The 23340-nt window shown below is 43.6% G+C and overlaps 1 protein-coding gene across 2 annotated transcripts in view; it reads right to left on the bottom strand.

Moving 5' to 3' along the window:
• Nucleotides 1–23340, bottom strand: part of NARS2 (asparaginyl-tRNA synthetase 2, mitochondrial) — a 60092-nt gene that overhangs the window by 23966 nt on the left and 12786 nt on the right. For both annotated transcript variants that reach the window (XM_030469060.1, XM_008495210.2), the window contains exons 6-7: nt 16571–16671; nt 1295–1427 (exon numbers count right to left, since the gene is read on the bottom strand). In XM_030469060.1, coding sequence (XP_030324920.1) covers nt 1295–1427; nt 16571–16671 — 234 coding nt within the window. The remainder of the gene's footprint in view (nt 1–1294; nt 1428–16570; nt 16672–23340) is intronic.

Here is a 23340-nt window from a genome sequence, read left to right as displayed (position 1 = left end):
TTACACTGCAACAGGGAGGTCAATGCTGAAAAATCAAAAGCCAGCTGAGTAAGGATTTCCATTTTCTGCTAAATCCAGTGAACAGTGTATGCTAGGAACTCTTCTTCCTACTCGAGATTTCAATTCAGGTTTCAAGGACCTCTCTACAGAGCACACCAAGGGACACACTGCATAAATACTGCTCAGATTGACTGGAGAGCTGCTGAAGGTTCAGAAGGGGAGTGTGCCACTTAGCAGCAGCAGTCAGGCACACGTACAGATTTCCTGACAACACAGCAACTGTGCAACCTCCCATTCCTTCCCATTATCTTCCTTATTCCATTATCACAGAATCATCTGGGTTGGAAAGGAGCTCTGAGATCATCAAGTCCAACCCTGAATCCACTCTCTCTGTGGTTCCCAGACCATGGCACTGAGTGCCACATTCAGTCTCTTCTTAAAAACCTCCAGGGATGCACAATCCACCTCCTTCCTGGGCAGCCCATTCCAATGCCTCATCACTCTCTCTGGAAATAATTTTTTCCTAATATCCAACCTAAACCTCCCCTAACAGAGCTTAAGACCATGGCTGTCTTACTGATGGCTACTGGGAGAAGAGACCAACCCCCCCCTGGCTCCAACCTCCTTTCAGGGAGTTGTAGAGAGTGATGAGGTCTCCCCTGAGCCTCCTCTTCTCCAGACTCAACACCCCCGAGCTCCCTCAGCCCTTCCTCACAGGACTTGTGCTGGATCCCTTCACAGCCTCCTTGCTCTTCTCTCGACCTGCTTCAGCACCTCAATCTCCTTCCTGAACTGAGGGGCCCAGAACTGGACACAGGACTCAAGCTGTGGCCTCACCAGAGCTAAGTACAGGGGCAGAATCCCCTCCCTGGACCTGCTGGCCACGCTGTTCCTGATCCAGGCCAGGATGCCATTGGCCTTCTTGGCTACCTGGCCACACTGCTGGCTCATGTTCAGCTTCTTGTCAACCCAAACTCCAAGGTCCCTTTCTTCCTGCCTGCTCTCCAACCACTCTGTGCCCAGCCTATAGTGTTGCATGGGGTTGTTGTGGCCAAAGTGCAGGACCTTGCTGCATTTGGCCTTGCTGAATCTCATCCCATTGGAATCTTCCCTTCTAAATCCACTCTATGAGCTTATTGCTGCTGAGCAAACCCTGATCCTTGGGAAATCCCTGTGCAACCACTACCCAGCCCACATAGGGCGAGAGGAGCTGCAACCTGACTTTGGGGCAGGGAACAAGAGGAGAAGGAGGAAGTTCTGACACAGGTCCTGCAGAGACATTTGGAGCACCCACCTGCATGACATCTTGGAGGCTTTCAGTGAAGGACAGCTCAGCCTCCACCATGTAGAACTCTGCCAGGTGCCGGCGACTCTGCGAGTCTTCTGCTCGAAACGTTGGGCCAAAGGTGAACACGTGGGTAAAAGCTCTGCAAGGCAAAAAGAAACAGAGAGGTCAGGCCCAGCACAACACAAGTGAGAGTGTGAGATTTAAAGCCCCATCCACAAGCTCACTTTTCTGTCAGGAGCTGGAAGAGCTCGTGTCTCTGTTCCCTCTTTAACCCATTTAGTGGCACTGTTGGGTGTGCTACCATTACACTGCTTCAGCATTAAGAGGGATTTTTCACGCCTCACTACGACAGAGCCATGTTGAAAAAAACCTATTCAGCTTTCACTGAACACCATTTATGCTCTGGACACTTTTTGTAGCTGTGTAGGAATAAAAAAATGGCATTCTGCAGAACGACATCACTGGAAAAGCACCCAGATGCCACACCTGTCAGGCTCCCCTTGATCACATTTATTTGACTCCAAGGTCTGATCTTTATGGGTGCTGTGACACCTCAGAGCCCAACAGGGCAGAGAGGGTCCTGCTGCTGGAGTTGCTGAGCTGGTGATGGTGCTCAGAAGGGCCTGGTGAAGCTCAGAGAGATGGGTGTACAGTGTACAGTTTGCAGTCCCCCTCTAGTGGCAAGACCAAAGTTAAATGCTGAAAAAGCCTTCAAGGTAATAACTAGGGCTCCTTCCACACAGATAAAAATGGTTCAGCTAAAGAGGTCCAGACTATAGAGAACACATCTGGGATATCATTTTATACTGAAGTAACCAATGCATTTCCTATTATGAAGCTACTTCTCTGGCAACCTTCTGGGCAATCTATTTAAATACATCCTCTCTTGTTCTGTAGGCACATCATGCTGTGTTACTCAGGATGCCTTTAAAATGTTTTGCTGTGGAGAAACTACACTCCAAGCAACACCTTTTTACACTGTGGGCTCCAGGACATCCTCACAGCCAGTAAGAGCTTCCCAAGCAGTTGCTGTGATGGCTGTTTCCTCCCAGGCTGCATGGGAAGCAAACTATGAGCAGGGAGAGAGTAAGCAGCTTCAGAAAAACCATGGACTGGGCAGCTGCTGCCTTTGGTACATTCTTAACTTGAAGTTATTTTTAGCCACAGACAGTGTAGGAGAAAGAACCTGATCAGTACAGATTAAGCACAGTTTAACACTAATGAAAGGATGCGTGTTAATTGCTGGGGTTGACATTTGACTTACATCTTGCTCTGCAAGCTTTCAACTTAAAAGAGGATGTGTGCTCTTTTCTGCACAGGCTAATTTGGTTAAACTGAAGTTTAAATAAACAACACTCAAAAAAGCAGCGTTTTTCCTTTGCCTCTAATGAAGGCATCTGCACTGCAAATAAAGGAACACACACATTCTGGTTCACTCATCTGTTCCCTCTTGCCACATGACAGTTAGAGGTTATGATCCAAAGAAACAGCACTTTCTTTTTCCTTGAGTTGCTGGCAGTAAACACACCAGAAGAAAGTTCCAGGTCAAGACTTTGAATATGTAGCCTGCCTGTAGGTTTCTTTTCCCCACTGGCTCTGAGTTCCCTGCTCCAATAAAAACATTTTCTGTCTCAGATTTGGTCCCATATCTCCACTCTCTCATACTGACCACAGAGATTTAACAGCAAATAGATTTCCCCAAATATAATTTTCAGGATGTCTCTTTTCCCTATGCTACTTTTCTTGCTTGATGCTATATTATTGTAAACTTCTGCCATCACTTGAGCATCCTCCTTCAAACTGCCCTTTGCTGTAGAATCTATAAAACCTCAGCACTGTTTAGATAAGTGATGTACCCAGACCATTACTCACTGCACAGGTCAGTATTATCTCATCAGTTCCTTGTGCTCCCCCATCTGTAGCCATCTGTTGTCTTGGGTTATAGCAAAACACATGTTCTTCCTCACAAGGCCTTTCTGGTTTTTTATTTTTTCCATGTTCCTGCAGCACCTGGCACAACAAGGTCTTGGATCCAAAGCTTGAGAGCCTCAACTGCTATAGCAATACAAACAACAACTATGATGCAATGAATCACTCGGCCAAAATTGCTCAATGTTTAAGGTAGAACTGGTCAAAAACTTTTGCTTGCCAAGCCACAGAGGCTGGCCTGCAGTGGGAAACAGGAGGTGCATGTTCTTGTGCTACCTGTGCTCATGTTTCAGGCTTTTGCTAAAATTTTTCAATTTGAAGGAAGCTGAAGGAAGAATCTTTCCTAAATAAAACAGTCACAAGTTCAGATTTTGACTGGGTCAGGACTAGACACAGGAGAGAAATATTTTTAAAAGTTTGCAGTTGCTGCAGTACCCATCCAGGACTGATGGGTTTGATGTGCAGGTCTCTAATTTCTCTCTGGCAAGTAGAACTCAAAACTAAAGCATGATATCAGCTATCCAGCAGGAGATTCTGTCCCTCAGAGCAGTAGTGTGACACTTCACTTAAGGTAGGTTACTGTGGCAGATGTGATAGCCTCCAGCAATCCAGGCTACTCTAAGCACTTGGAACTGTCCTTTATTCCTACTGAAAAGAAGCTCTAGATTAGAAACCTACCTTCCAAGGGGCTCACTGGCTGCAAAATACCTAAAAATAATAATAATAATAATAATAATAATAATAATAATAAAAAATTCATCTTGCTCAAAGATACCAACACTGGTCAAACACTTCATAGTCACAAATTGATTTTATACTGCAAGAATAAAGCCTCTCTCTGCCCCAGAGGGAGCTTTTCAGGAGGACAAGTGTAGAACAATTCCCACAGGAACTGATTTCAGCCTTTCCTCCGCTCTAAGCATCCTGCTGGGATGACTCTTCTCTAACTTGTACATCGAGCACCACCTACATTTACAAAATGAAACATTAACACTGCAACTTCATGGACTGTACCAACAGCAGAAATAAGGGGTTTGTGATAGCCCAGAGAGAAAGCAACAGCACTGGTGCAGGGCTAAGTTTGCCTGCCTGCCCCCTGGAAATAAAAAAACCAACAATGCAACCCAAAAACCAAACCCAAAATAAACCCACATCTGCAGGGTGGGAAAGAATCATTCATTTCTCAGGCTAATCATAAAAGGAAAAGATAGATACAAATAATTGTGAGAACTTCACCACGATCTTGGGACCCTGGCAAAGGGAAACTGGCCAGATGTCATGCTGGCAAAGTGATCAAAGGAGCACAGTGAATGCAAGTCATCTGGTAAATGGCAATGCAGCACTGATCAGAGGCCTGGACAGAACAGAGAAACACAGCTAAAAATATACAGTCACTGTTATCAGCTCCAAGTGTGAACAATTATTTGTCATGCAGGCATTCATACACTATTTACTGTGCTCTGCCAGACACTAAGGAAACCCACACTACACAAATCCAACCTTTATTTCTACTTCATCTGCTATTAAAAGAATTTATCTGGGATTTGATGTACTACTGCACCACACTGAGCATGTATAAATATATTAGAAAAAAGGGATGGGAGATGACTCTGCTCTGATTTCATGGCATTGAGGGCAAGACAAGTCATTTTGTTCTGTGTGCATTCAGCACCTAGCACAATGGAGCCTCAGTCCAGGGCTGTGACTCCTATGCTCTACGATGCAAATAATCAATCATTTAACATTCCCAGACCTCTTCAAGACTTTCAGCACTTAAAAATAACTTGAAAACTTCTGGCTAAGTCTCTAAAAGTGCTTAGGTCAGTTGGGGCTGTGGACACTCAAGAGTCTTAAAAAAAAAAAAAAGAAATCAGTAGTGCTAATTCTGCATTTCTGACAAAAGCACACGCACAAGGGAGGGAAAAAAAAAGAAAAAGCAAGCCCAATAATCTGCCGAGTCCTTTTCCTCAGCCACTACAGACAGAGCAATAATGTCTGTAATGCTGTCCTTGTACGTGCCACCAAAGAACACAGAGAGGCTTTGAAATGAGTCCCTTTGCAGCTCCCTTCACCCGGATCAGAGCTCTGGACAGCAATCCCCAGAGCATTTATGCAGTTCACAGACACCAGAAGAGGGCACAGAGTTGCTTAATTAATTGCTCCCTTTCTGGGACTGTATTTTGCTCTGCCTGGTTCTCTGGGAAAGTTTGAGAGCTTAATGTGGAAGCCAAGAGAACACTCAGCACTCCCTTTGGCACAGCGAAACGCTGCAAAACCCAGGGCCCCATCCTGCCAAATGCTGAGCTCAGTTATCCCCAGCCCAGGAACAGCTCAGGGAACAGCTGAGGAAACAGCTCAAGCACCTTCCAGGTGCAGGAATCCCTCTGGAAGCAAACAGCAGCATTTGGATGTGTTGCTGGAGTACAGCAGCCTTCCACATGGATCATGGCCTGGTGAAAGCTCTTTCTTGCAAAGGCTGCATTTGTGATCTCCACCCTATTAAAAGCCAAGAAGGGAGAAAACTTTCCCCTTTTCAGACTTATTTTACATGTTACTAAAACCTGCTTCAGAAGCAGCTTCCTCTTCCCCTTTGGGAGCTCTGTGCCACGCAGAATGAAAGCTCATTTCATTTGAACTTGTTGACAATTCATTATTGAAGCAGAGATAGAAACCAACAGAGAAGTATAAAGTATCTGTGCCCAAAGCTGCTTAAAATCATCCTTTTAATTAAACTCATGTAATGTTTGTAGGCCTGAGTGTCTCTGCCTTCCTGGCAATTTTTGCACTCCTATCCAAATATAATTAATTGTGCCAATGATTCCCAAGCCAGGAATGAATTGTGCTCCTTTTCTGAGCCAGGACTCCAAGCTGTTAAGGGGGTAATAAAGACTTATTTGTGCTGTCGAACCAAGGGGATATAAGTCTGAGCAAGGCTATTAATCAAGAAGATGCAATCCCTGCAGAGTCAGCTTGCAGCCCATGCCAAGGTCACACCACGCAGCAGTGACACAGCTGGAGGCAGAAGCTGATTGCTGTGACTCAGGGCTAAGCCCTAAACCACACCAGTACACACAGCCACTCATTTGTGGGGTGCCCTCCTTCTCACCCCAAAACCCTACAGGTGTCTGCATAAACACAAATAGAGTGATTACTCTGACAAGGTCTGCAGAGAAGAGTGACAAGGAACGGTGATTTGTGATAAATGAACACAACACGTTTCCCTATGCTATCATCCACCCCCCACCCCTGCCCTAAAACCTAGATTGCAAAAAAATCTAGAAATGATAGAATCATAGAATTTCCAGGGCTGGAAGGGACCTATGAGATCATCCAGTTCCAACCCCTCTGCCATGGGCAGAGACACCTCCACTAGGTCAGGCTGCTCAGAGCCCCATCCAGCTTGGCCTTGAAAACTTCCAGGGATGGAGCTTCCACCACCTCTCTGGGCAACCTGTGCCAGGGTCTCAGCACCCTCATGGTGAAGAACTTCTTCCTAACTTCTCATCTAAATCTCCCCTCCTCTAGTTTGAATCTATTCCCCCATGTCTTATCACTCCCTGACATCCTAAAAAGTCCCTCCCCAGCTTTCCTGTAGTCCCCTTCAGATACTGGAAGGCCACAATAAGGTCTCCTCAGAGCCTTTTTCTTTACAGACTGAAAACCCCAACAGGTGCTCCAGCCCTCTGATCATCTTTGTGGCCTTTCTCTGTGCTCCACCACATCCATATCCCTCCTGTAAAAGGGGTTCCAGCACTGGGGTCTCATGAGTAGAGGGGGAGAACAGCAAGGGCAAACAACACATTGCTGGCAGAGGAGGAAAGAAGAGTGAGGTGACCCTAAAGCCCAGGAGCTTTGCTTTGTCAGCTGCACTGCCCTTTCCTTTAGGAAAGGAAGAGATTAATAAAGTGAGCCATCCCATTTAATTCCTCCTCTCTTCCAGCATGACCATAATCAATTTGAGAATGGAGGGACCTGCCTGCTCCATTGAAGTAGGCAGATGACTTTACTTAGCTGCCAGGAGACACCAGTTGGCTGCAGCACTGGACTGAAGCACGACTGGGATTGTTCAGAGAGGCTAAAAATTATATGTTGAGAGATGTTCTGGCCAGATGCAAGAAACCACACACACAGACAATGATTCAAACATACCCAACCAATGCCTTCATGGTGGAATTTTCAGAGGAGCTGGAAACTCAGGGCTCCTAATGATGCTAGTGAGGTACAGGTCCCCAGCAGCTTGGAGAAGAGGGAGAATATTTTACATCCTTGAGCTGGGTGGACTGTGTCAAGATCAAACCTCAGAGAGAAATATCTGGGGTTTTTTTGACCTCAATGTAAAAATAATACTCCTATTTACTATTGTTTGGTGGTTTGGATTTTGCTCAATGAAAATGTGCATGTTTCTGTTGAAAGGGTGGTGCAGGGAACTGAACCTTATCCAGAAAAAGGGAAGAAAAAAAAAAAAAAGATTTTTAGAAGATTCTTCATAGATTGTGCCACTTCTGCCTGCCCTGAGGAAGTGCAGATGAGAAAAGCTGCATCTTAACAAGGGCTTTAACAGAAGTATGTGAGGCTTATGCCTGGGCAGCAGAGATGGTGTGCTGAGTGCTAAGGTTTCAATTCATGCTGCGACGAGATGGGATTGTACTTCCTTTTCTGTAAGCAGCCAAAAATAAATACATAAATAAATAAAATAAAAAAAGCTGTCTAAGTTCCCAGACAGAGACTGGGAAGTGCCAAACTTCCCCCCCAATAAGTCAGACTGAAGCAACACAGCAGTTTCCCTTTGCTGCAGCAGTGTCCTACCATGCACTCTCCTGCCACTCTCCAGGACTGGCTGTCCCCCTGCCACGTCCTCTGCTCTGGCTTCAGCAGCAGCAAAAGACAGACCAAGGATCCTCTCAGGTTCTCCACCTCTGCTTGTAAAGGATCCAAACACACTTGAGAAATTAACAGCAATGTGACCCATATACCCTAATTATCTGAAAAAGCACCCCACATTTTGTTTATTAAAACTCACAGCACATCCAGACATCATGTTGTTAGTTTATAGATGGCAGGAGAATAAGGGAAAACTGAGAAACAAAGGAAATGGAGTTACTCAGAGCCATAATATGTCTTCTGTTCCAGGCTCAGAGTTCCCATCAGCCTGGGTCCTCCTCCCTTTCATGAGACTCTATTGTACTGCAATCCCAATGGAGTCTTGCTTTGTCCCAGTTTTGATATTATTATTTCTAATTAAAGTCAATAAAACAACAAATTAGCAATGATAACTCAAGCTGGGCTGTTGAAAGCCACCAAAGTAGCTAAGCATTTATTCAAATAACCATTTCCCATGCCCCAGCTAACAGAGATCTACAAAGGAGTGATATAAAATGTTTCAAAGATTTAAATAAAAGAAGCAGCAAAGATCTCTTTCAAAATTTAATCATAGCACTGACTGCTAAATACATCACCAATATGGGGGGAGTGAGCAATTGTGTTACATCTTTTTCCTCTCAGGGTGGAAAAACAGAGTAGAACACGAGGAAAAAACACATATTCACCACAAACTGCATTATGGCACCTTTGAAGAGAATTTTTGTTTTTTTTTAATCAACTGTTTTTCAGATGGATGCAGGTTCTACCATCTCCACAAATATGAATCACAGCAAGAAACACCATCAATGGTTGCTCTGTCACACAAAGAGTCGTGGTTCAGGTCACATTTCAAAAGTTTGTGTGTAGCTATTTAAAACTTTCAAGGCCTCAAATTCTACAGTAACTAAAGAGAGTAAACTGTATTAAGAAACAATTACTAAAAGCTATATTAAATGCATATTTGCCATCCAGAGGGACCTCGGTAGGCTCAAGAAGTGGTCTTGTGCAAACTGCATGAAGTTCAACAAGAACAAGTGCAAGGTTCTGCCCCTGGGTGAAGAAAATCCCATGCAGGAATAGAGGTTGGAAGGAGAAAGGATTGAGGACAGCCCTGAGGAGAAGAGACTTGGGGGTGGTGCTGGACCAGAAGCTCAACATGAGCCATCAATGTGTGCTTGCAGCCCAGAAACCAACCCTGTCCTGGGGGCATCAGAAGGAGCACAAAGTGTGGTCGAGGGAGGGGATTCTCCCCCTCTGCTCTGCTGAGACCCCACCTGGAGTCCTGTGTCCAGTTCTGGAGTCCCCAGCACCAGGAGGACACAGAGCTCCTGGAAGGTGTCCAGAGGAGTGCCAATATCTGAAGGGGCCTACAAGAAAGTTGGGGTAGGGCTTTTGCATGGGTGTGTGGTGAGACAACAAGGGGAAATGGTTTCAAACTTGAAGAGGGGAGATTTAGGTTAAGACATTAGCAAAAAATTCTTTCCTGTGAGGGTGCTGAGCCCCTGTCCCAGGTTGCCCAAGGAAGCTGTGGCTGCCCCATCCCTGGCAGTGTCTCAGCCCAGGTTGGATGGGGCTTGGAGCAATCTGGGCTGTGGGAGGGGTCCCTGCCCATGCAGGGCGGTTGGACCTGGATGATCTTTTGAGGTCTCTCCCAATCCAAACCATTCTATGATTTGATGATAAATGCAACCCATTCCAGCAATCTATATCCATATTCTACTTCAGTGCAATGACAGCAAGCCCTTGAGGAAATTCAGGGCACATACAATTGGATTTGTGCATCTATTTTAAGGAAAGCTATGGGAACAAACAGGAATAAAGCTGTCTGCCTTAACATCTCGTACTGGAGCTTATTCTTGGGGTGCAGAGGCTCCATGAGATGCAGAAGCTGCAGCCTGAACACAAGCCACATTTATGGTCCTGTAAGCAATCACCCATGGAATCACAGAATGCCAGGTTGGAAAGGTCCTCAAGGATCATTTGGTCCAACCTTTCAAGGCCCAGCATCTTCTCCAGCTGAGCCTGAAATGTCCAGTGTTGGGGAATCCACTGCTTCCCTGGGGAAATTAATCCAGTGTCTGACTGTTCTCATAGTGAAAATTTCAATTCTCGTGTCCACTCTGCATCTACCCAGGCTTTGCCATATGACTCCTTGTAAAAAGGGAGTCCCCATCTTCTTGGCAGTCACCCTTTAAGTACTGGAACATGGTAATGAGACCTCCCCTAAGCCTTCTTTTCTCCAGGATGAATAAATTCAGTTCTGAGAGAACTGAATCTCCCTTCCTCTGATCCTCTCTGGGGCCCTTCTCTGGACTCTGTCAAGCCTGTCCACATCAAATATGTCCAGCAGGGACCAGAACTGAACACAGTGTTAAAAGTGTGTCCTGAAAAGCACCGAGTGGGATAATGGCTACTTTATCTCTGCTGGTGATGCCCTTATTAATGCAACCCAGCATCCTGTTGGCTTTCTTTTCCAGTCCAGTATGCTGTTCACTCACCAGGACCCTAAGATCCCTTTCCCTTTCAAGTAAGCCATGGCAGTGTAAGCCACTGATGGTCAGCTGAGCCAGGCTGCCCACAGGCTTTCTGCTTGCCTCACTCACCAAATAAAAAAAGTTCACAGAAGCCACCATGAATGTGGCTACTATGGTACAGGGGAACATGTGGGCAGAGGGTTGGAACTCAACCAGTTCCTCAACCCCCTGCAGCAATCAGAGTTTTGTCTGGGTGCACACATGAAGCTGAAGCTGCAGTTTGGATGCTGGGATCTTCTGACATGGATCCTGCTGCTGCTTTGAACTGGGGTGACAAGACAGTCAGAGAAGGAAAAGGGTCTGTGAACTAGATTAAAGACAGAAACAGAATGGTTTATCTTTGCTTGCTTGTAAAAGGAAGACCAAGAATTTCAGCTGATCACATCTTTCACCAGAGGAGCATAAAATCTGTTCTGCTGCCACCTATACTCAATTTTTAGTCAGGAGATAAAGACCACACAGACCAAGACAGTGCTGGAACTGCATTTAGCCCCTTACACATGGATTCCAGGGTCATGTTTGAACTGCAGCTATTCTCAGTACACTCACCATGCTTCCAGAAAGGCAATTACCTGCTTCCTCTCCCAAAAAAGTGCAGTGGGAGAAAGGACCAACAGTATATTCATTGCAAAGCTCCAATCAGCTCAAAACTCACTATTGTACCTTTGGAATTCAGGTATTGAGGCTCTCAGTAGCACAAAGTCATTAACAATCACTGCAGCAGCCATGAATCAGACTGAAGCACGCAGTAATTGATTAAAAACAGACATGTCACAGTTGCTTTTTATAGCTCCAATTAAGTGTCAGCCTAATTAATGAAAGTTAGTGTGCTAATTATAAGAGTCTGCGTTGTGAGTCAGACTCAAACAAATGTTGTGCAAGAAATGTCAAGAGTTTTTTTTATTATTCAGACATCCAAGATAAATAATTACACTTATTTTTGTTAATTCTTAGCAACAGGAATGTTATACAACTGACCATCATTCCTGCAGCTGCATACAAAAGTATTTAAAATTGTAGAATGTAGAGCAAATATTTGCATGAAGACAATGCAATCTGTTACATCATTAGCAAGTCATTTTGGAATCAAATTTTAGGGCTGTGTTTGCCAGGCTGCTGAAAATGAAGCCTCTTTTATAGAAAGCAGCCCCAAACACATCTCTCCTTGGCTCTGCAGTGTTTTCTTGAACACCAATCCAAAATGAGAGCCCCCTCTCTCCATCTCTTCCATGCTTTGAAAAGCAGTGAAGTCCTGGAATTTTAAGAGGGATCAGTGTGACTTCAGTGTCTTCCAAAACCTACAGGAAATCCACTGTGTTTTGTTCTGTACAAACTCAGGCAGACCCACCTAAAATGGCTGCATGACTGAGATTATTCAGAGCCCCTCTGAAACCAAGAAGAGCAACTGCAGGACTGCAAAGAATATTTGGAAATAGGCAAAAAAACCCCAAAAAGGCAAAATCCATGATGGTTTAGAAATCAGGGGATATGCTTGAGAGGAATGGAGTGGGATTAATTATGCTTCAACTAAACCATGTTTGATAGCTAGACATAAGCTGGCAGATGTCAGTAAGAAAGGCTGAGATTTTAAGTAGGAAGAAAAATGCAGATTCTGGAGATGTTTAACTGAAAGTGAACTAGAGAGATAACCACCAAGATAGTCTTGTGGGCGAGACTGGTGGAGAGGAAAATGAGAATGAAGCCAATAATAAACTTTGGACAGAATAATTTAGGCTGGAAGGGACATCAGGAGGTTGCTGGTCCAGTGTTCTGCTCAAAGCAGGTCAGCTAGAAGGTCAGATTGCTCAAGGCTTTATCTAGCTTGCTCTTGAAAACCTGCAGGATGAAGACTGCATGGTCTCTCTCAGAAATCTTTTCCAATGCTTGACTGATCTCTTAGTGATTTTCTTTCCCCCCCAACACTTAAAATTTGTCTGTTTTAAACTTATCTCCATTGTCTCTTGTCCTCCTGTTCACCATTGCAAAGACTGGACTTGTTTTTTTTTATAACCTCCCCAGAGGTCCTAGCAGCCTGCTGTAAGGTTGTCCTGGAGCTTCAAGAAAACACAAGCAAGAGAGAAGAAACCTGAAGGCCTGGCAAGAAAAAAGGAACAGAGGTAGGCAGGGAAAGGAATGAGGATAGAATTTAATCTGATTTAGGGAGAGGACAGCCACCAGAGCTTTTAGAAGGGCAGTTTTAGTTGTGGTCATGATGCAAAAGGCAGAACTGACTGCCTGTGCCTGGGATGAAACATGGCACAAGGAAAATCAATGCAGAACAATGATGTCACTATTAGCAAGAAGGACTGAAGGAGAAGAGCAGGTAGAGCTTCTGGGAAGTGCAGATGGGTGAAAGGAGAAAAAAAGAATGAGTAAATACAGCCAGTGAGCTGTACTTCTTGGCAACAGGATTTTTGGCTGTCTCCAGTATGCATCTGAATCATCTTTAGCTGTCACAGACCCTCCAGACTAGTTCAGGTCCCCAGAGGGGGTTTTTATCTTCACCAGAGGATCAAGGGGCTAGAAAATGCCACAAGGACTTCAGAGAAAACCAGTGACATTAAAGCCAGTTATCTCACAGTCCTACAAACTACTACCATATACACTGGCTATTGACTCATCTGAGACTGAGAAGACTAAAAGGGAAAACTACTACTGAATAAAGACTTTTCTGGAGACCTTAAAAAGCCTGAAGATTTACAGCAGCTGACAATGATTCAGACACTCTGAGCAGACAACCTCAATGCTGTCACTGCAAAGATGAAGTACAATGAAATGAGAAGTTATGCCAACTGGGGTGATCATGTCAGAGAAACACAGAATCATAGAATGGTTTGGGTTGGAAGGGACCTTAAAGATTATCTGGTTTCCAACCCCCCTGCAAGGGCAGAGACAAAATGAACTTCTCTGACCTTGCCTTCAATAACGAGCATACACAGCAAAGAGAGTCAATAAATGCAGGAATGCTTCTCTTCCATTTTTTTCTCATGACAGAAGGTTAAAACTCACAAATCCAAACAACTTGCTGACCTCTCCTGTTATTAGGAATAGCACCAAGCAGCCCTGCTGTAAAATGGAGCCCCAGACAACACGTGGATACTCAGATAATGTGTGGGCTGCAGAACTCTCAGCAAGGACAGTAGATGACTTGGTTCCAGACACATCTGGTATGTCTTCTCCATACCTCCCCTGCCCAGCCTTTTCCAACCACAGCTTGGAGGTTGCTCATGAGCTCTGCAGAGCTAAAAAGCTAACTCCAAACAGACATGACCAGCCCAGCTGACTTTCTGTTCCCTATTACATAAGCCCCATGGACAAATTCCTCCCTGTCTGTCATACCTGTCCTGCTCTATCCCCAGTTTCTAACACACTTCTGTAGGCTCTGCCTCTGCATTCCCATGTCCCACAGCAAGTCACAACAGGATATGAGTTAAGACTGGACAGGAAAGGGTCTCTCCAGCATTTCTAACATGGTCTCCTCCCACTAATTCTCAGGAACCAGTTGTTTCTGAGAGCCTTATGACTACAGCAAGTCAACACTGTATTCAACCTAAAGGGAATTTTAGAAGAATAGTTACTTTTCTGGATAGGAAAAATTCAGTCTGGCTAAAACAGAAGGTAGAAGCAGGGTAAATTTCATAGGATCAAAACCAAAACACATAAATCTTTACTGCTTTGGTCACTTTGTTTATTAGGAAGACCAGAACATTTCTGTTTTGTGGGGAGTAGGACTCCTACTTTTTACTACTCTGAAAGCATCATCAGAACACATTCATTTGCCAAGCAGCTCTGGTTACTAATTTGCACTTATGACCATGTAGAAGTTTCATTCACAGAGTAGGACCCAACTTAACCACAGATAAAACCCTCACAGCATCTAAAGGGTTTCACAGTACATAGAGGGTTAATACCATGATCCATCACCACACTGCTTCTGCATCTAGAAGACACTGATCTATTTTTGAAGACTGCAGGGACTCAATACCACTTGAGCTGTAGGCCTCAAGAACTCAGTGTGCTTAAATAAAACAAAAAGAGCAGGTTCACAGAACAGCTATGGCCCATCATAAATAAACAGAGCTTATCTAAATTTAGATGACACTGGATTCATTTAAAATGCCCATAAGAACAAAGTGCTCCTGTAAAAGAGGAACATGAAGCTGTAATGTCATGTACTGCATGCTGACAGGCACTGATTTTTATACCCATCCTTAGAGAGCAGGGTGCACCTGAGTGATATCAGTGGAAAAAAATATCCAGCAGACACGTTCTACATCTGCCCACTTTAGTCTTCTGCTCAATCCCAGAGCAGGCTGTGTACTATTTAAAGGGAACAGCCTGATGTAAGAGAGTGAGATTGTATTTCAAGTTAATCATTACAATCCATACTTTTTCCTTTGGACTTATTTGATTTGGGGAAATTATGTCTTTCAATAAAGGTCACATCACATCACAGTCAATTAAATCTCACGTGTACAAATGAAAGTCATCTCATCTTCTCTTGGGGAGGCAAAAACTCCACCACCCCTACAGTTAAACAAACCTTTTCCTCATTAACTTTCCCAGCTAATGCTTGTGATGACGCATCAGCTTCTGGCTGCCAAGTGACCTGTGCTTCTGTCCCAGCAGCCAGGGCACCACATGAGAAACATCCTGTCCATCAGGAACCTTCAGCTTGAGCATTTCAGCAGCCCACAGCCATCTAGGTGGTCTGAGAAGAGACACTTTCTCTCAGAGAGAACAAACCAGGCAGAAAACAGGCTTCTGAGGACATGTGTAGGTTTTCATTTCTAAGCAAAATTTGTTCTCTGAGCAATTACACTGCAGTTATTTACCAGCAGTAAATTTACAGAATCAAACTTAATACCTTTGTATTAATATATACTTAAACTGTGCAGTAGTGATTAAAGAAAAAAGAATTTGTTATTTGGTTTAACATTTGATATGAGGCATGGAGACCAAATACTGAAGGCTACTAGAAATACTTGTTAGAACCTCCATATGTAAAAAAACTTCTTTAAAAAGTGATTTTAAAGTCACTACAAGTGCATGATGAACCCCCTTGGCAGGTGGCAAATATCTGTAGTGTCACCTGCCTGAGACTTGTTCTCTCACAGGCTTTATCAGCCATTCAGCTGGCAGGCAGTGATTTGGCTGTACCAAATCTGAGGAGAACCCACACTGTAAGTGCTCCAAAACCTGTGCCTTCAAATATGGGATTGTGCTGATTTGACTCCATCCATTTAATGTACCAATTAAGTTAATTTACTGGGAAAATTCAGTGTAGATGAGGACCAAACTCCCTAATTAAAGGGAACTATCTCTCCAGCAGACTGAAAATGTCACCCCTAACAAGCTCAGTGGAATATTAACATTAAAAGCTTAAGGATATATATTTTTTTTTAAATCAAATTCAGTATTAACTAATTGACTGTGATCACTTTAGTGGCCAGAATGAACAAAGCATCAAGTGTAAAAGCCATGAAACAGGAGAAGTGAAAACTGGCAGAAGGAAGAAACACAACAGGAAGATTAAAGAAAAGAGAAAAATGAAGCCTGGGAAAAAAAAGAAGAGGAAAGGCATGTGATAAATAAAATGGAATTATTCTTTTTTCTGAGACATGCCAGATGGGAACTACAACAACAAAAAGATATTTAAGGTACTACAATTATTAGCAACAGTCCTACAGTCATTCCCATTAGGATTACATTTCTATCCAATATTCCCAATTCACAGCAAGCAGGAGATTCCAAGTATTTAAAGGAATATCAAGGACCAAAATTAAAAAGGAGTCTAATTTTCCCCTGCCTAGGCTGGCCTCTCACAATATCATCCAGTCTCTGCTGCTCAATTAGTTTCTGGCACACATGGGGCAGATACATGATTGATACCACTGGGGCAAAATTACCAACTGAGAAGATCTTGCAGATAAAGCCAAAAACTTCTTGTTCTGCTCACCCTGCCATCACTTCCAAATGGAGCTGGCCAGAAACTGTCAGGAAGGCAGGAACATTAAAGAAATGGGTCTTTTCTTCAGATTCCTTTGCCTCATTTGATGTCTGTAAATCAAAAATGAGGAAGAAGTCAGACTGCTAGTGTTTGAATAAGAAGCAAAGCTCCTGGCTTATTTTCCCTTTTTATCTCCTGAGAAATTCCGTGAGATTCAACCCAAGCACTGCTGAGATTGAACCTAACAGTGTGATAAGTCATAATACAACATTCCCCAACTTTGCTCAGACTGTGAATTGTCTCTAAAACCTATTCAAGCAAAAAACATAAAGAGAAACCCCCCCAGAGAAAGCATTCCTGGGCACTTCTCTTTCTAAAGGTCAGATGCAAACAACATCTTGGTGCAGTGAAAAATAAGTGGGAAACCTCACAGCTCCCACCTTTGCTTTCAGTGACTTTTGAGGACACAGGTGGTATCACAACAATGTGCAGGACAAGTCTGTGAACTGTTAACACCTACCTCCAGCAGGGAAAAAGCTTGGACACATCAGCACAGGGGAAGGATACATGTTTCTTTCAGGCATTTCTCAAACTAACAGGGATTATTAAATGGATCACCAGCAATTAGTTCTATCAGTTCAGCTGAGCAGGAAGTAACTTGTGAAGGTGACACAGCCCCACAGGATTGGACTGTTTGCCCAAAACTTTTTAGGGCAGCACAGAGTTCATACTGAGCTAATAATATGAGGCTCCTCACTTCTCAGCTCTTTCTTTTGTATATGGGTATGTGAGGAGCCCTGCATTTTAGTCAAAGAATTTTGTAACTTCTGCATTTAAACCTAAAATCCCAGAATGGTTTGAGTTGGAAGGGGCAGGGACACCTCCCACCAGCTTTCCCCAAGCCCCATCCAACCTGGCCTTGAACACTGCCAGGGATGGGGCAGCCACAGCTTCTCTGGGCAGCCTGGGTCAGTGCCTCACCACCCTCACGTTAAAGAATTTCTTCCTAATGTCTGATCTAAACAGTTATCCCTTAGACTATCACTACACACCCTTAGCATCCATGAGCTGAATTAGGAATTACAATTTAGAAAGGAAGGAGGCTACAAAATATAAATAAATGTCAAGGAGAACATATTTACCATTTTACAAGCAAGTCTGAGAACAAGAGTAGTAGTGTAGGCTCTTTTTTTTCTCCCTGGGAAAGTAACACATAAATAACCTAAGAGCTGGGTCTACCCAGCAGTTTGGGAGCAGCTGGAAAACACCTCTCACATTTCTAGGAAGTGCAGACATAGAAAATTAAAATCCCTCCAAAACACCTCTTGGAGAACATTTTGCCAAGCAATATATGAAAGAAAGATGCCAGCCTATCAACCCAGCCTCTCATCAGCCCAGCCTCCAAATACAAGTATTGATTTTTCACTCTTTCCTACCAAGATGAACAGTGAGGGGGAAGAGAAGAATCTCCATCATTTCAAAGTTTGAAGCTTCACACAGTACTGCCTCCAAAATTCAATTTCAAGTCTGCTGAGAAAATGAAGGCTCAGTGACTTTTAGCAAAGACTTAAAACCAGTGTTATTTCCTTTTCATAGGCAAATGAATTTGTTTCCACTGAAATAAAGACCATCAATAAATCAGAAACCCCCCCCCACAAAGGAATAGCCTCTTAAGATTTGTTATTTAGACTTAAAAAAAATCAGAACCAAAATAACATGGAGTTAGAAACATCACAGCTTATATATTATATAGGCACTGAAAAATAAACTATATTTCATTTCAGCTTTTGCATATTTTTCCAGGTTACCATTTAAGCATAAATAAATACAAATAATAGAAAATATAGTAAAATATAGAAAATACAGAAAAAAATAGAAAATAAGTTCAGTTTTCACTATAAAAAGGACTGAAAAATGTCCCATTCAAGTGATGATATATTTTTGTTTTAGAATTTACAGGCACAGAGATAAAACTTAGAAGACCTTTGTGAGGAGCACTTTGAAAATCATCTGAGCATCAGGACTGTGCTTTACCATTTCTCTGGTTGAAACCAAGCTGACCATAAGACAGCAAGGAGCTCTCACTGCAAAACAAGTCATCAACCTCCTGAGCTGCTGAACTGCCAGCAGGTCAAGGGAAGGAATCCCTCCTCTCCACACAGCACTGCTGACTCAGCAGGATCACTGGGTGAAGGGATTGCTTCCAAAGTACAAGAAAGACATGGATACGCTGAAAGGATTCCAGTAAAGGGCCACAAAGATGATTAAAGGTCTGGAGAATCTTTCAGATGAGAAGCTGAGACAGTTTGGTCTGGATGAGGGAAAGCTGAGAGGATATTATCCAGGTATATAAAGACCCGATGCAAGGGAATGGAGAAGAAACAACCAAACTCATCCCAGTGGTGCTCACTAAGCCAAGAGGCCATGGGAACAGATTTAAAAAAAGACAGACAAAATTCACATCAAAAGAAAAATAACTTTTTTTTTTTTAACCTGTAAGGGTGGTCAAATACTAGAAGAAGTTATCTAGAGAGGCTGTGAAGTTTCCATCTGGGGAGATACTGAAAACTCATCAGGACACAGTCCTGGGCAACTTGCTCTAGCTGACCTTGTTAGAGCACAGAGAGATGGATTAGGTGACATCCAGAGGTCACAATTCTGTGACTTTAAAAAACCCATGAAGACAAATGAGACTTCTTGTTTCAGCACTTTCTATATCTCAATGTCATATCTTAGCACTGGAGGAGTCAAAGATTCAGAAGAAAGACAGAAAGACACCTTGAAGCTAACCTGAGGTTTGGCTGATCTACATTGATTTCCAAATGAATTCTTCTAAGTTTGAAAAACCCACTTTTCAAAGTGTAGTTCCTAGGAGTCAGCATCTAAGTGCTGCTAGCTCAGCTAAGCATGCCACTGCCTCCAGTCACCCTGCTCCCCAACTTGCTGTCACAGGGAGCTTGCCAGGCTGAGGCTTCTTTGCCAGCCTTTGATACTCTACAACCTGCCATATTTCTCAATGAGTTGGAAGGTGTTGCTTTTGTTCTCAAAAAGCTCTGCTGCTCATCACAAAGATAAAACAGAGACTGACAAAGACCTCAGATCACAAGGCAGTTTTTATCTCTTCACAGCATCACCCTTAAGAAAAGAGCCAGTTTGCCTTGCTTCACTGAGATCAATGGAAATATGACAACTTGTGGCTCCAACCCCAGGACTGCTTCCTTTCTTTCATGGCTTTTGCAGTTCTAAAAAGAAAGCAAACAACAACACCCAAGGATGTAGAAGCAGGCTCCTATTGTTTTCTTCAAGTAAACCCAGAGTATTTGCTCAAAAACAATGCAGACATTAATAAACATACAAACATTCACATACCATGGACATGGCCAGAAGAGTAATGAGAAGAGCCATGTACCACTCCAGTTTAACCTACTGCAAGCTTAGTTCACTCACAGTCCTTGTTCAACCAGTGAAAAATCCCACCTAATCCTGTAGGATGCAACTTCTAAACAACAAGAAAGAGACAGACTGGAAGCAGGAAAAGAACAGAAGAAATCAGACATGAAATCTCAACACTTCCCCCCAAATCCACAAACAGGATACAGCTGTCTCCAGAAGCTGGTGCTTGGTTTATTTATAATGAGTGTCCTTTTTCATTCTCCAAATCAGATGTAATCTCAGGGAGGCAAAGAGAAAACAGACACAAGAGTAAGTCACTGGAGGAAGAGTGTGAGAAAGTCTACAGCTCAACTGGGCTTATAAAAACCTGCAGCCAGTTTGAGAGGCCACTGAGAGATCCTGAGGTGTGTGTCTGCATTGCAAGCAGCTCCTGGATGGCTTCCAAAAGAAGGTTAAGAGTGAACACAGGGATATTTAAATAAAATTTTACTCCCACCTCCCTTGCCTCTTCACAGCTGCCCACTTCCTCTGCCTCATTTTGAGACACAAAGCTTGCTGAACAGGTAGTGTGAGCTGCAAAAGTCAATCCACTTGCCACACAGGGAAAACTAAAAGCCTCCCCTTTCCCTCAGAAGGGATCCCTTCAGCAAGGAGGTAGCCTATAATTAGTAACTCCAAATTTCACATGTAAAAATAGCAACGAATCCACTGGAGGTGGTTCCTCCACTTTACACATTCAAACACAGGATTAGGCCAACGTTTTCAAGTGCAAGTGCCCCAGACTTAAGCTCAGCCTTTTAGATCAAGCTTGCTTCTTTCTTATGAACAACACAGTCACTGCTAGAAGACAAATATTAAGTAGTAGGTGATGCTCTCCCCTTCACTACTGACACAGAATGAGACTGTTTTTCGTGTCTGTGCTTGGTTAAACACAGCAACAACATTATGGTGTTTATTTTCCATTGGATGGACTTTTCTCCCACTTCCCAACCCCAAAATACCTACTTGATAAAAGACATGGGGGGAATAATGTGCTTGCTTTCAAGTGCTTTCCATTCCCTAGTCAAAACCTACCCAAATTACAAGGGGCAAAGAGGGAAGAGGAATCTGTATGAAACATCTTTGTGTCTCAGAGTAAACACGCTACAAACGTACTAGGATTTGACGTTAACATCAAAGGCTTTTTATTCTCATTCTAAATTCAAGAACAACTGGATTTAGTGCCTGTTTTGTTCTCCATCTCCTCAAATGTCTAATGATTTAATTTAAAATTATTCCCTTTGATGTCAGCCTTGTATTAACTTCTACTTGAGGCAATTAGCTTCTGAAGAGTATAAACTGTTTGATTCCGTCTTTCACTCTGTGCAAGCCAAATACAGGAAGGGATCAGAGACAACTTGAAAAGCTCAGAGAAGTCACTGCTGGAGCTCTAGCCCAGGCCCACAGCACCATGTCTTTAATCTGGACCTGCCCTCTGTGATGTCCCATTATAAAGATGACTGGGTTTTCCTTCTTAAGACAATTACAGCAAAATTAATGACTTCCAAGAAGTCCTCCTTGCAATTCCAGTCCTAATTCGGATCAGCTGGACTTACACTGGGCAACTGCAGCTGGTTCTGCTGAGACAAACATCTCATAAATGGAATTACAGGCAGAGATGAACCACGTAGAAATGAGCAGAAACTGGGAGAGCTGGGAAATACAAGAGCAAACCCTCCCTCAGCTCAGTTTCAGCTGACCCTGATGCCTGCAGAGCACCTCTCTGAAGACCCAGTCTTCCAGAAACTCATTGACTCTCAGACCCTGACACATCTGCCAGACTCTTAAAACTTCTGCAGTTACCTGTGATTCTTCGAGAAGATCCCTTGGTGCTGCCAAGGCTATTTTCCAGCAGTACTCAAAGAATGGTAGGAGTAAGTAGCTGTATGTTCAGCCACAGGCATGTAATTCCTTGTGCCACAGCTGTGTGCTTGGATCTTTGGGGGATCCAGAAACTTTTACATTCACTCCTGCCAGCAGGTGGCAAAAAACCAAAGAAATAAACAAACCAAAAAACACCACCATAGCACTCCTGAACACATTTTAGGTAACAACAACATCTGGATGGTTCTTAGGGTTCACATTTAAGAAAGCATCCTTTCAAATCAAAGAATCATCTGGGTTGGAAAGGAGCTCTGAGATCATCAAGTCCAAACCTTAAACCACTCTCTCTCTGGTTCCCAGACCACGGCACTGAGTGCCACATTCAGTCTCTTCTTAAAAACCTCCAGGGATGCAGAATCCACCTCCTTCCTGGGCAGCCCATCCCAATGCCTGATCACCCTCTCTGAAAAGAATTTTTTCCTAATATCCAACCTAAACCTCCCCTAACAGAGCTTAAGTCCATGCCCTGTTGTCTTACTGATGGCTACTGGGAGAAGAGACCAACCCCCCCCTGGCTCCAACCTCCTTTCAGTGAGTTGTAGAGAGTGATGAGGTCTCCTCTGAGCCTCCTCTTCTCCAGACTGAACACCCCCAGCTCCCTCAGCCCTTCCTCACAGGACTTGTGCTTGAGTCCCTTCACAGCCTCATTGCTCTTCTATATATGAATGAAAATAATGAACTAACCTCATCCAGACCCCACGTTCTGTCCAACAATGTGGAGGTGCAGTGATCTGTGTGTGTGGGAAGAGACAAACCTGATACAGAGCACACCTAGAACACTGCAACTCTGCTGGAGCCAACAGGTAGAATGCAGCTCTCCCTACACTTGGAACATGGTCCCCAGGAAGGAACAAGGCTACAGGCAATACAAAACACTCTGAAGAACTGAATGCCAATACAGTTTTTGTGCTTTATAACTCACTGTATGCTGAGGTTTTCTTTTCAAAGGCTGCAGCTGGGCAGCAGGGAAAGCAGCTGTCCAGAGCCTCCTCATAGTGTCCTGGGCCAGAAAGACTCCTCCAGAGCACAGAGGAGCCTGCACCTTCCCTGCAGCAGCTGAGGACAGTCAAACAAGGACATTTTTCAGGTAGCAAAGTGGAAACAGAGCAAAAGACCCAGAAAGCAGGGAGTCTTCAACACTGAAGACAGAGTGGGAGGCTACTGAAAATAGCAGGGACCAGATACACAGCCAGGTCACAAAGATGAAAGAAAGGCACATTTCCCTAAGAAGAAGCCCAGAAGGGGACTGGGTGAAGGTTCTTGGAACCAAAGGTTCAGCAACCAAAAGTTGCTAAGAATTTCAGACTTCAGAATAAATAAATAAAAAAAAATTAAAAAGGATCAGGGTCCTTTTTTACTGAGAGCACCAGTAGAGGAACTATTCTCAGACTAAATTCAAGTAAAAAGCACCATCTCATATTGCTAATCTGAGTTCTGCTTACTTCAAGAATTACCTCATCCTA

This window comes from Calypte anna, chromosome 1, assembly GCF_003957555.1.
Source record: "Calypte anna isolate BGI_N300 chromosome 1, bCalAnn1_v1.p, whole genome shotgun sequence".
In the NCBI taxonomy this organism is placed as follows: domain Eukaryota; kingdom Metazoa; phylum Chordata; class Aves; order Apodiformes; family Trochilidae; genus Calypte; species Calypte anna.
The sequence above is the reverse complement of the archived record's forward strand: the minus strand, read 5'-3'. Positions and strand labels throughout refer to the sequence as shown.